A 13,212-nucleotide genomic window follows, 5' to 3' on the forward strand; every position below is an offset into this window, starting at 1 on the left:
AGTGGATGTTCAAGTCATAAAACGTCTGTCACATGAGCTCAGCATGTCAGAAATGTATGGGCTGGCTCTGGCCCACAATTAAAATGAATTAAAGGGGGGGTGAAATGCTCGTTTTCACTCAATATCCTGTTAATCTTGAGTACATATAGAGTAGTACTGCATCCTTCATAACTCCAAAAAGTATTTTTTTTAATTATATTTATAAGAGAAAGATAGTCTGTACCAATTTTTCCCGGAAAAACACGAGCGCGACGTGTGGGCGGAGCTAAAGAATAACGAGCGCAAGTAGGCTTCTGCGTTGAGAGCGTTTGGAAGCTGTGACACAGATCCAGAGGTTGAAATTTAACAAAAGCAGCATCAGCAAAGGCGTCTCTATGTGGTATGTACTGAAACTGTATATATTTGCTTAGCGGTTTTTGAAAATGACTAAGTTCCACTTTATGTCGTCTTTTTTTTTTTTTTCGATAGCTAAGTTAACAACACGGCAGCAGTTTTACTCACCGCCTGCGGTTCCAACACACGATCGTGACCCTTTTTCATTGGGATTGCATCATCCTTAAGAAATAAACGATGTGCAAATCCGGCATCAAACTGGGCCTTGTTTGTAAAACAAGCATCTTCGAAATGCAGGGAACAAACAAAAACACTTGCACAACTCTGTTGATGCTCTGTAAAAATAAACTCCATCCACTGGTCCCTTAATGCTGTTTCTCTTTTGGTAATCTGTGCAGGGTTGTCTTGCCCTGGCAACCAAAAACACACTTCTTTTGTGACATTTCCCGACGCTCTCGCTCTGATCAGTGAATGTCTCTCCTCTCTCTGCTCTGCTATACGGGAGCGCGCGCTGTTCCGGCAGAAGTGCCTTAGGACCCATATAAGGAAATTCCACTCCATTTAACGTCACACAGAGCCATATTCGAAAAAAACTTTCCGAAACTTGTGACAAACCGGAAGAGGTTTTTTTTTAACATAAAATACTCCTTCAAACGTACAACTTAATTTTTGAAACTTTGTCCATGTTTAGCATGGGAATCCAACTCTTTAACAGTGTAAAAAACTCAGTATGCATGAAATAGCATTTCACCCCCCCCGAGCAAAATAAACTTTTATTTTCATTACACTAATAAGATGTTAAAACTTCCATCTTTGAAGTAGGTAAACCACTTGAAAGTTTCATGTTCCTTCAGGCGATCATGAGGTTTGATGATAAAGAGCAGGCTGAGGTCTGAGTTCAGTGTGTAACAGAGACTGACCTGGGCTTGCAGGTGGTGCACGTCGTGAGCGAGCTGCTGGCGCTCCTGCATGAGCTGCTTCTGTCGGCTGAGGAGCTGAAGCACTTGCTGGGAACTGGCCTGACAGTGCTGGTCCAGCTGCTGCAGTCTGACCACACACACACACACACACACACACACACACAGATGAAAGGCACAGCAGACAGCTGAAAGAAACTTCACTGTACCAGACTGAGGTTTGACTGAGTTTCATAAATACTCTCTTGGCCTTTTTGTTTTTCAGCAGTATGTTCAGAATTTTGGAATGTTTGTCGAAATGACAGAATTACTCAGAAATGTTGTGTATTAAGAGCTCATTTTCTCAAAGTGAACATTTAACAGATTATCATTATCTTGACTATTTCCTTAAAATAAGGAAACTTTTACTTTAGACTCTCCTTGCATTTCATTGTGTGGTTATATGGAATATCACAGTGATGGGTTCTCTCTTCATGACTGATCACATGACCTCACATGACCAGAGTGTCCGTGTCCGATAAATAGGTACTGAAGCCATTAATCTCCTTAAAAGACCATAAAAGTAAACTCTGCCCCCATCTGCCATTGGCTGGAGAAACAGATAGTCCCGCCCACTCTCAAACCATTGTCCGAATCACTGTTTCTGTGTCAAGCTTTCAAACAGTAATGTTCTGACAACAGTCTTTAAAATGACATGCCCTGTATAAAAGTCCAAGATATTGTCATTTTCACAATTCACAACTTTAACCGAGTTATAGAGTCAATAGAAAGTCTTTTGAAAATATATATTTTTTGTCAGCTAAGGAATAATTCAGTTGTTAAACCACAGAACAATTTATATTGTCATTAGTGTTGGAAATTAAATATGGTGCTACCCTCACAAATGTCTATTATAATATAAAAATACATCTAATTTACTATCTGTCTTAATATGTTGAATATATATATAAAAAAGTGACATTTTCAGAAAGTCAAAGCACTTCTGTACAGGATTCTAATAGGAATGAATGCATGTGTTGAAAAGGGCCTCCTGCTTCTCCGGTTGACTGGAGCCAGAGGCATTTTCAAGCCTTTCTTTTCTCTCTGTCTGGTGTGACAGTAGATGCGTCTCTTCATCATTAACTTCTGATTCCTTAAATCCTATATTATTTGGGAGTGTGAGCAGAATAGTTTGTGTGACTGCTTGTTCCTGTCCTCAGGCCTCAGTCAAGCGCTGTTGTTCTTTTGTCTCCCACGCCCTCGTCCTCATTTCTTTTCTTTTCTCTGCTGGCCTTCCTGGTGTGAGCTGGACAGGGCTGATCACAGGGCTGTGGTGGGCATCCTGTCCCATGCCCGGGTCCTGCTGTGTATGGAGCTGGCGCCACTGCTGCCGCCCACCTCCAGAGTCTGGCAGTGCTTTGACACTGGCCCTAACCTCCTCCACACACTGCTTAGCTCCAAATCTTCTTCTGTATTAGTGCACCCATCCAAACCTTTATCTACCACTTCTGCTGTTCAGGTCTTTCACAAAGTATCATTCATCTGCTGTTGTTTACCAAATAGAAAGAAATGGAAGAATCAGAGAAACTTCCGAAGTGAGAGCTGCAAGAACATGTCCATCATTTAGGTGCCATCTGCTTTTTAGACACGGTTTAATTTTCTTCTCGAAATACATGAGGTTTATTGTTTGAGACTGATTCAATATTAGTAAAAAAAACTATCATTACTATGCTGAAATACAGACTCTAATCACTCAAAGTAAATATGTATAAACTGTGTGCAGACACGTATGACTTATGAGTTACTGTATATGAAATGAGTTGTACGCTGTATGTGTCTGCTAATAAAGGGAGATTATAGATCCAAATACATGGATTTACAGCCCTCTCACCAAAAAAGTTAATGATTAAAAACCATTTTAAAAATGACAAATGAACAAATGCATGGGGAAAAAAAATGCTATTATTAGTTGCTGTATTATTATCGATTGTTAACTTTGTACAATCATCATAATAGCAACAGCGGTAATAATAATACTTAATTTTTACTTAATTTATTAATTCATTATTAATACCAAGTACAAAATAATTACATTCATAGTCTATGAAACCTTTTTTTGTAAGATATCTATCTACACTACCGATCAAAAGGTTGTTTTTGAAAAACATGAACACTTTTATTAATACATTAAATTGATCAAAATGTAAAAGACATTTATAATGTTAGTTTTATTTCCATTTTAAATGCTTTTCTTTTGCAAAATGTACACATTCATCTAGAGTTATTAATAATTGTTAGAATAATTATTGTTAATTTTGTACAATCATAATAGTACAATTATATATAGATAAAATTGTACAATTATAATAGCAACAGCAGTAATAATAATTCATTAAAAAAGTATAAATATTATGTACAAAATGATCACATACACAGGCTATGAAACAACTGTTTGTAAGCCGATCAAAATAAGGTTGGATTTTTTAAAAACCTTTATCAATTTTATTTATGCATTAAATTGATCAAAAGTGGAAGTAAAAATATTTGTAATGTTACAAAAGAATTCTATTTTAAATAAATGCTGTTCTTTTGAACTTTCTATTTTTAAAAGAATCCTTAAACTATCACAGATTTTAGATTTTACATAAAGATATTAAACACACCTGTTTTCATTACTGATAATAAAAGAAATGTTTTTTAACGTCCAGTTCAGAATATTAGAATGATTTCTGAAGGATTTCTTTGACTGGAATAACATTTGCTTTGCCATCACAGAAATACATTCGATTTTAAAATACATTAAAATAAACAAGCATTTATTTTTGAGTGTCAGTATGTTGCATGAGTAGAATCGGCTCTGTGGCTTCAGTATAATGTCAGGCATCCTGAAGCAGTTAAAGCAGGTTGTGTAATTCCCTCACCTCACACACAAGCCATCTGCAGCACCTCTGCACCTCTGGAGACACACGCTGCATTAACCTATTATACAATCACACCGCCCTTAATCAGCAATATGTCAAACAGCTCTCAATCTCCCCTTATTTATCTACTCTACAGCCATTGAGGGACAAGTCTCAAATCCTTCCAATGTGCATGACCTGTGCACTTGTTCAGGGCAGTGTTAGTTTGTGTTTGACTCCCATAAACTGTCCCAAAGAAGGAAAAAAAAAGGAGAGAAAACTCCCGTAGTCATCTCTGAAGCTGGACTCACAACGGGAGTCTGATTAAATTAGAAGGCTGTCCAGCAGCTAAGGCTGCAAATCCAATAACCTCCCTCCATTTACTGGCACGCAACTTAATTAGGTTTTTAATACAGCTTAGTGCATGGAGCTGGGCTGAGCTGGCCCGGCCTGGACACTGCTGCCTCTGCCCGCTACTGAGAGAGCTGGAGAGGGCTTTTAAGGCAGAGTAGAGCTTCCCCACTGACCCTGGTGAAAGGACACCATCTGCTGGCTCCCAGGCTAACTGAAGCCAGCGCAACACACAGCTGAAGAGAGAACGGAGGACTCAGGTAACTGTACTGCTCATTTACATCTTTAGAAAACACACAAAATGACAATTAGAGAATACTGAGCTTTACTTTTTTAAAGCAATTATTGGTAACACTTCAGTACAGTGACCAATTCTCACTACTTACTAGTTGCTTATTAACATAACTGTTATTATCATATTGGCTGTTTAGTAATACTCATAAAGCACCTATTCTGCATGACCATATTTCACATTCCTGGTCTAATAACTAAACTTAGCAAATACCTTACTAACTAATAGTAAGCAGCAAATCAGTTTATTGAGACAAAAGAAGATGGTTTGTTAATAGCGAGAATTGGACCTTAAAATAATCTGATTCACTGGGGGAAAGAAATTACAAACAGTACGCAAGTAACACTTAGAACCAGTCCAGCAATTAAAACAAATATGAATGTGCTTTTCAATTTTTAAAATAAATTCCTAAATATCACGAGGTTCTCAAACTGAGGGCCACTGGTGGTCCATGAAGGATTTTGAGTGGTCTGTAAGCTAACTTGGTTAAATAAGAAAGGACTTCAATTTGATCATTTAATCATTTGATCATCATTCAAAAGTCTTCATTTATTTGATCAACAATAGAGTATAAAAACAGCAATAAAAATAATTTAAAAATGTATAAATGAAATAAAATTTGACTTCAATATGTCCTTGCTGAATAAAAGTATTACAAAATCATTTGAATGAGGGCACTTTTAACTGTGTTATCATTATTTTATTATGAAATGCGTTTGTGTCTGTCTCACTTCAGCAGCATAAAACACAGTTATGTGTAAGTCTCACTGGCTATAAGAAGCAATCCAGTTCATTCCACTGAAATAACAAAGACTAAAACAACAGTCTAGTTATGGATTGGCATCTCAAGACAAGACTTTGCTTCAACTTAGCTCTACATGGGAATCCAAATTCATCGCTGGATATTTGTGAGTAAAAATAAATAAATAATAAAAATACATATTTGTATGGATTCCAAACTTTTGTGTGTGTGTGGATTATCTGCAGGTGATGCGCTGCTCTGTGAGGTCGTATAATAAACAGTGCGAGAGCGCGAGTGGCCTGCAGTGCTGCCACCTGTACAGCGAGTCTGGATGCTGATGGACTGAAGTTCCTCACTCATGTGGCCTGCTGTGGCCTCAGGGTATGTGATTTATATGAGCGATGTTCAGTGCTTAGCATCTGTTTAGCATTGGCCAAATGAATTGGCAAGAAGCAGAGAATACACTCTCAGCTCTTGTGAATACACAAAACAACCCCCCCGCTCCCAAAAATCAGCTGACATGCAGACTGAAAAATGTGGTGTAGCAATCAAAACAAAAAATGTACATTAAATGAACGTAACAAATCATTTTAGCCTAAATGATTTACATTTCACGTGTGAAATAAAAATGAAATTCTACACAAAACTATATTCTAATGACAACAGGGCTCACAAAAACCGCAACAATAGCAGTTGCTCAGTACAGCATATCAGAACAAATGAGGCAGGTTTAGTTCCTTCAATGCACAAACAAACCAATAGAAAAAGATCTCAACAAATGGAATGACAAATCACTAAATCCGGTGAATTTACAGGGCTCCCGTCGGCAGCATGCTGTGGATAGTGGCGGGAGCGGGTACGCGATGCTCGGAGGAAGGATAAGCGGTATAGTATAGATGCAGTCTGTCTTGGCTTGCCTAGTTAAAACAGGCCTGCCAGCGGCAGCGAGGATGCAGTCCCTCACTCCTCTGCCAGGACCAGACACAGCTCGACTGACCGCAGGCCTTAACCTGTTAGACGAGCCAATCTCTATTGTTGCACATGATCTCTGCTTCATCTATGGTTGATTTTTACTTGGAGAACTGAGTTTGGACCATGTGTAGATATGACTTTTTCCGTTCAAACATCACTCAATGTTATTGACGTCAGTAAAAAGTTTTGATCCACTAGACTACAACTACAATCTGCTCTTAAGTGATGCACACATTTACATTAGGCTATACAACATATGCGATGTCAGGTCTCTATAAAGTTTGTTACCAGCATCAGCTTTAACTGCAAACAGAGTCTGTGAAAGGAGCTAAGCGAGCACTATTTGATGTTATAAATGAGGTTTTGGTGCTGGATAGGGAGCGCTTGGATGCACCACGTAGCGTTTTACAGTTTGCATGCCTTGGGATGTGCCCAGCACCCGTGTAAGCAGGAGCAGTAGAGCCACCGCACCACAAGGCTCTGTCAGCAGGCCACGGAGCTGTTGCCCCCGGCAGTGTGGGCCAGCTGGCCCACGAAGGGTAGAGGAAAGAGGCAAATTAGGGTGGAGAGGCTCCCTGCTGCCCCCTAGCTGTATAACGAAGAGTGAGAGTGTGCGTGATGTTTCTGCGTGATTTTTAATGTTAAGAGCCACTCGGCATTCTCATCAATTTTTGATTAAGCAAACACTTACTGATTATCAAGGAATCAATAATCACTGAGCCCAGAAAGTTATGTATACTTCTGAAAATACTTCATTTTTTTTTTTTGTATTGAATTTTCTGTTGTGTTACCTGTATTTTGAAATGCTTAGTGCATAATTTATAATGTATAGTGGTGTGTTTTAGGATTTTCTTTCTAATATTTTTTCACACTAGGATTAGTTTTAAGTTATTACTGTACATTATCAATCAAAAGTTTGGAGGCAGTAAGATATTTTTTTTTTTTTTTTTAAATAATACTTTTATCCAGCAATCACCAGTCCACAGTAAAGACATTTATAATGTTAAAAAAAAAATCTATTTCAAATAAATGCTGTTCCTTTTAACTTTTAATCATAGATTCCTAAACAAAATAATCAGCAAAATATTAAGGAGCCCACGACTGTATTCAATAGTTTATAATAAGAACTGTTTCTTGCGTATCAAATTTACATTTTAAAAATGATAGATAACAAGATAAAAAGTAAAAATAAGCTTTGCCATCACAGGAACAAATACAACTGATATATTTGACATAATATATTGGAATAAATATTCAAATAGAAACCAGTTCTTTTACAAAGCAATAATATTTCACAACATGATGAAAACCATGAGGAAAATGTTACAGACTTAACATTTTCAGTGGTAGTGTATGATGATGGTGATTAGCAAGAAAAAAAGAGATATTAAATAATATCCTGATATACTTAATGCGTTTGATCCCAAACACCAATATCTGACACTTATTAAATAACAAAGGTTAACTACATTTTTATATTATCTGAAGTAAATGTAAGTGGTGATTAACATTGTAATTCTAGCAAACTTTTTTTTTCTAGCAAAAATTTTTTTTTTTAAATACTTCTGTGAGACTTCTCTTCAGCTGCTTTGAAATCTTTCTCTCTTCTGACTGCTGTAATCCATCTCTCTCAAAAGATAAAGCAAAAATAATGTTTGCTATCGTACCTTCAAGTTTCCAAACACACAAGCGTGAACAGGAGCCATGGCACAGCTCTCCTCAAGCAGCACCACTTGAGACATCATTTGTGTCTTTAGCATTGAGTTATGCATTACATGCTGAAAGTTTAAAACAAAGTCCACATAAAGTATAGCGATCATTGGCCTATTGTCTGCCAGCAAAGTTCGGATTTAATAATTGTAATAAGCACAATTATTATAAGACTCTCGTTTGATGTGAAAAAAGAGAAGTCCAAATAACTCTGACCTCTTTTCAAAAGCTTTTGTTCCAAGCGAGTTGATAGAATAAACTCTAAAAGGTACATCTGACCCGGAAAAGACAGCGATCAGCATGCAGATGCCAAAGAAACAGTGACAAGCATCATCCACATCACACATGCCATCTTCTTCACTCCTTGCCAACTTCAAACTTTCCTTGCCAAAAGTTTACTAAGCTTTCTTGCTTTCGGGAAAAGTGGAATAGTTTTTCTTTCCTCTCCCTCTCTCTCTTACACACACACAGCACTAAATGCACGTTTGTGTGTGTAAGTGAAGGATGGGGTGTGTAGCGGGGGTGGGTGGCAGGGAACCAGATGAAGCAGCCCTCGCCCGAGGCCCAGCCGTCTCCCCGGCAGCAGCGCGGCTGTTCTCGGCCCCGGCACAGGCGGACATTTGTTCCATTGCACCATCTCCTCCAGCCTTTTCAGCAGTGCTCCAGCTACCACTACACATGGCTCTCCATCCACGCTCCCCTCCGCGCACATCCACACGCTGCTACCATCTTTCTTTATGCTGCCATATGGCTGACAGAAGCCTGTAGATTTAGGCACACATCTGCGTATGCGCTACAACACTCCTTTAAGGAACAGGAGCGTGTTTGCTTCTGTGTGTGTTGGTGAGAGGGAGTGATAATTGGTAAAGACGCTCATTGGCAGATGTGTGTTTGTGGGGCTGAGCGGAGAGGAGAGAACCTTTGAGGAGCTTGTGTGAGCGGGGACTCGGAGCAGGTGAAATTTGGGACAAATTATCAGATATCAAGCTGGGTTTTGTTTCTAGCAGTCTAAAATGATTCTCTATCAGTGTAGCTGACAAACCTTTTTATTCAACATTGAGACTTTGATTTTAATGTACAAGTGGATATTTTAGATGCCTTCAATTAACTATCTTCACTCATTCCCATATGTGGTTCTGCAGTGACATACATTTTAAAAAGCACAAAAGCATGTCTCTTAAGTAATACAAGGGCGTAAAAGCAGCATGCATAATAATTATAAAAGAATTAGCAAAATGCTCATTTGGATGGAGTATAGCTTGCCACACCGCAGGACATGTCATTTTCCTAACAAGCATTTCATTTTAATTCCTTATTAATGCTTTCTGAAATTCATTTTGACAGGTTGTGCATTATTTTATGCTTTTTCTATTCAGTGAAATTCACAAGACATTTCTATGAATCTTCCAAAAGCTTTCCAGTAATATGTGAACAAAGGATAAAGATAAAAAAAAAACTATTGACTAATTCAGTAATGAATCGTTCCGACTGATTTGTGAACCGGTCTGATCGATTCACAGAAAGAATCAAAATATTGAAATATTCAGTAACATACTGGACATCATTATGCCTGTTTTACTCTATAAGAGCATATTCAGGCTTGTGTTTTTTGTCTCAGCATAACTACAAAGATGCATAGAAATATTGGTAACACTTTAGAATAAGGTTCCATTAGTTAATGTTAGTTAATGTGTTAATTAACATGAACAAACAATGAATAATACATTTATTACTGTATTTATTCATCTTCGTTAATGTTAGTTAATGATAATACAGTTATTCATTGTTAGTTCATGGTAATTCACAGTGCATTAACTAATGTTAACAAGCACAACTTTAGATTTAAATAATGCATTAGTAAATGTTGAAATTAACATGAACTAAGACTTATAAATGCTGTAGAAGGATTGTTCTTGCTTAGTTCATGTTAATTAATACATTAACTAACATTAACTAATGGAACCTTATTCTAAAGTGTTACCGAAATATTCATTATTTCCATGTTCAGAAATCAATAAAAAAAAAAATCAATCCAACTATTTATAAGTTTTCCCATTTAAAGGGGAAAGCTGCATATTTTGTCACCCCCAAATGCATGTTTTCAAAGAACAAACAGACACAAAGTAATGTACTAAGAAAATACAATACTAAGAAATCATAATACATGTTACAGTCTATATGAATAACAATAGACTATATTTAATACCCAAGACATACCAGAGTCTAGTTCAAATAGCTTATTAAGTGCATTCAATAAACTGAACTGAGTTATAAAGTAAAATTAAGATAAAAGTACATTGAATGTCTGGTGCTAATAGTACAACAATTCTATCCTCATTTCAAATGTAATTCATTTCTGTATTAGAAATTACAAGGACAGCATTCATTATTTACAAAATCTCAGATTATTTTTGTTACTTGACCTAAAATAGATTGTTTGCCCTTTTAACTGTACATTAATGAGACAATATGAAATCAGTCAGGAATATAAAATAACAAACAAACAAACACTCTGATTACTACATCCCAAAGTGGCTTTTACCACGCTAATGTCAATCATCTTACACAGCAGTAAAACGATGCCCAGAATGCATTTCCGAAATAAAAATAGGATTGATATGCATATGTATTACTGATGCTCTCTATAAAGCCGAGGCTATTACGCACAATCGTTGGCCAACACTCCGAGCCTTTCATATATCACTGGCCCTAATCTCTAGGCAGAAAATATGTGAATACCACGTGGAAAAATAAATAAATAACTCGCAGGAGTGAAACATTGTGTGCCGAAAACCCCTGTGTTGCTTGGCGTTGGCTTGAATGTAAAAATAAATCAAGCTGATTTTCCAAATGTTTCATGCGTGCCACGCTGTTGCAGCTCTTCGCAGCACAGATTGTGCGCCCGATCAAGAATATCTGAGGTGGGGCCCCGGCTATTTGCATGTACGCCGGAGCCATTTGCACCAACTTATTAACACGTACACCTTAACCCACGGGCGGTGGGGTGAAGTGCCCTACAGAGCAGAGACACCCGGGGCACTGAAGACGCGGGAGGGACCAGACCTCTCAGTCGCTTACTCAGAGCCGAGGGCTGAAGTTTGGCTCCGACACCTTCTGTCTTACATACCAACAGCAGGAGAAATGTGTGTCTCAGCGTCGCAATAAACAAAGCATGTAGACAGTGAGAGAGAGGAACGGTGCGATGCGGTAAACTCTCACAAATTGATTTTCCTATGTTTTGGCCAGCCCCCAAATTCTAACTTTCGCTTTGTATTGAATTATTCTATAAAGATTAGGTAGAACATATTAGATCCATTATGAAGAGTTCATAAAAAGCACAACGAAAAAGATTTCATCGCGAAAATCCTCTCTAGCGTGTACATAATTCAAATGAAAACGTTTCTCCTATGTTAGACGCAACTATAAATATTTCACACGTATAGATTCTCTCTAATCGCTCCATCTCACCTCTGAGCTCGGTCTGTGAGCTCTTGTGAGAAATGTTGCGTAATTGCAAAGGTGACGAACCATTTTAACAGCTCCAGTTATGTGAGGAAAGCTCACTTACATGCCCACTCTAAAAACAACATCCTTTTCATTACGGGGCGGCAGTGGAAACGTAACTTTTCTTTGTATCTGTTTCTCTCTGGTTCGAGGAGGTGGATATTCGCTTATATGTAAAGTTGTAGAGGAAACAGAAGGATGTTGTGCTCCCAGCAGAAGCTCGGTTCAGGCTGGAGGTACTGTGGATACACCCACACTCACTCACTCGCCCACATGCTGGCTCGGGCGGTGTGCCAGACGCCCCTCAACCCTACACTCCGTGGCCACATGTGCCCCTGCTTGAAACACACACACACTCTGAAGTGGTAAGCGCACAATGCCCACATGTATCAGATATTAAAAACCACTATCTGATTCCAAATAATATTATAGACATATTGAGAGGTTAATCAATCTTATCAATGGCTTATTGAATTGAGAAGCATTTTAGTCTGACTAAATGTATTTCCTGAAGAACAAAATATACTGTCGTTCAAAAGTTTTAGGTCATTAAGGTTTTTTTTTTTTTGTTGAAACCTAATAATACTTTTATTCAAGGAGGATGCCATAAATTGATCAAATGTTACAAATTATAAAATATCAAATGTTTAGCAAACCTGAAAATAACTGATAATAGTAAGAGATGTATCTTGAGCAGCAAATCAGTATATAAAAGCTTGTGTTCTGCAAGTGAACATCTTTTTATTATGGCATCCCAAAGAGGTACAAAATCACTTTTACAGACTTTTAAATTAAATGTTTCCTCCTGGTGGAATGACCTGCTCAACTCAATCCGAGCAGATCCTTCAAGAAATGGCTAAAAACACATATGTTCCATCTTAAGTCTCTTTTAGTCTTGCACTTTATTCATTTACTAACTGCTTGTTTTCTTACAAAAAAACAACAACCTAGCACTAGCTTTTCAAATCTTTTTGTATTCTTTCTATTTGTTTTATTTTTTTATTTTTCATACAACTAACAAAAGCAAAAATGGTTTCTAACATAAAATAAAAGTGTACTGTGTTAAGCTAACTGAGACTTGTGATAGCACTTGTGTATCATTGCTCTTTATTTTGATTGCTTCCATTGTTCCATTATTGCTTGCTTTATTCAAACTGATTTTCTTTTTCATAAAATACGGACCTGAAGAATGAAAGCTGTATCATACACTTTGAAAATTATGAGCTACTGTATATCACTGCTTATCAACACCAGGGGTGTGATGATACACTTAGCCCACCAGATGAAACAAAATACATTCACTAGAACCTGACAATATTTTGACACTATTTTTAAGAAATTTTCAGTGACAAAATATTTGTTTTTTAATTACAAAAAGTAAAACAATGCAGTTGTATTTAGAAATATTTTAACTAATCTAGGGCTGTAACTAATGACTATTCTGGTAATCAAGTAATCTACTAATTATTTTGACAATTGAGTAATCTGATATTTGTTTAGTAACACAAACAG

The 13,212-nt window shown here is 37.3% G+C and overlaps 1 protein-coding gene across 2 annotated transcripts in view; it reads right to left on the bottom strand.

Annotated features, from left to right (window-relative positions):
* The window catches only part of LOC113057111 (SHH signaling and ciliogenesis regulator SDCCAG8), a 44,574-nt gene that overhangs the window by 1,492 nt on the left and 29,870 nt on the right, over positions 1-13,212 (bottom strand). For both annotated transcript variants that reach the window (XM_026224206.1, XM_026224207.1), the window contains exon 17: positions 1,254-1,380. In XM_026224206.1, coding sequence (XP_026079991.1) covers positions 1,254-1,380 — 127 coding nt within the window. The remainder of the gene's footprint in view (positions 1-1,253; positions 1,381-13,212) is intronic.

This window comes from Carassius auratus, chromosome 38 (assembly GCF_003368295.1).
Source record: "Carassius auratus strain Wakin chromosome 38, ASM336829v1, whole genome shotgun sequence".
Taxonomy (NCBI): domain Eukaryota; kingdom Metazoa; phylum Chordata; class Actinopteri; order Cypriniformes; family Cyprinidae; genus Carassius; species Carassius auratus.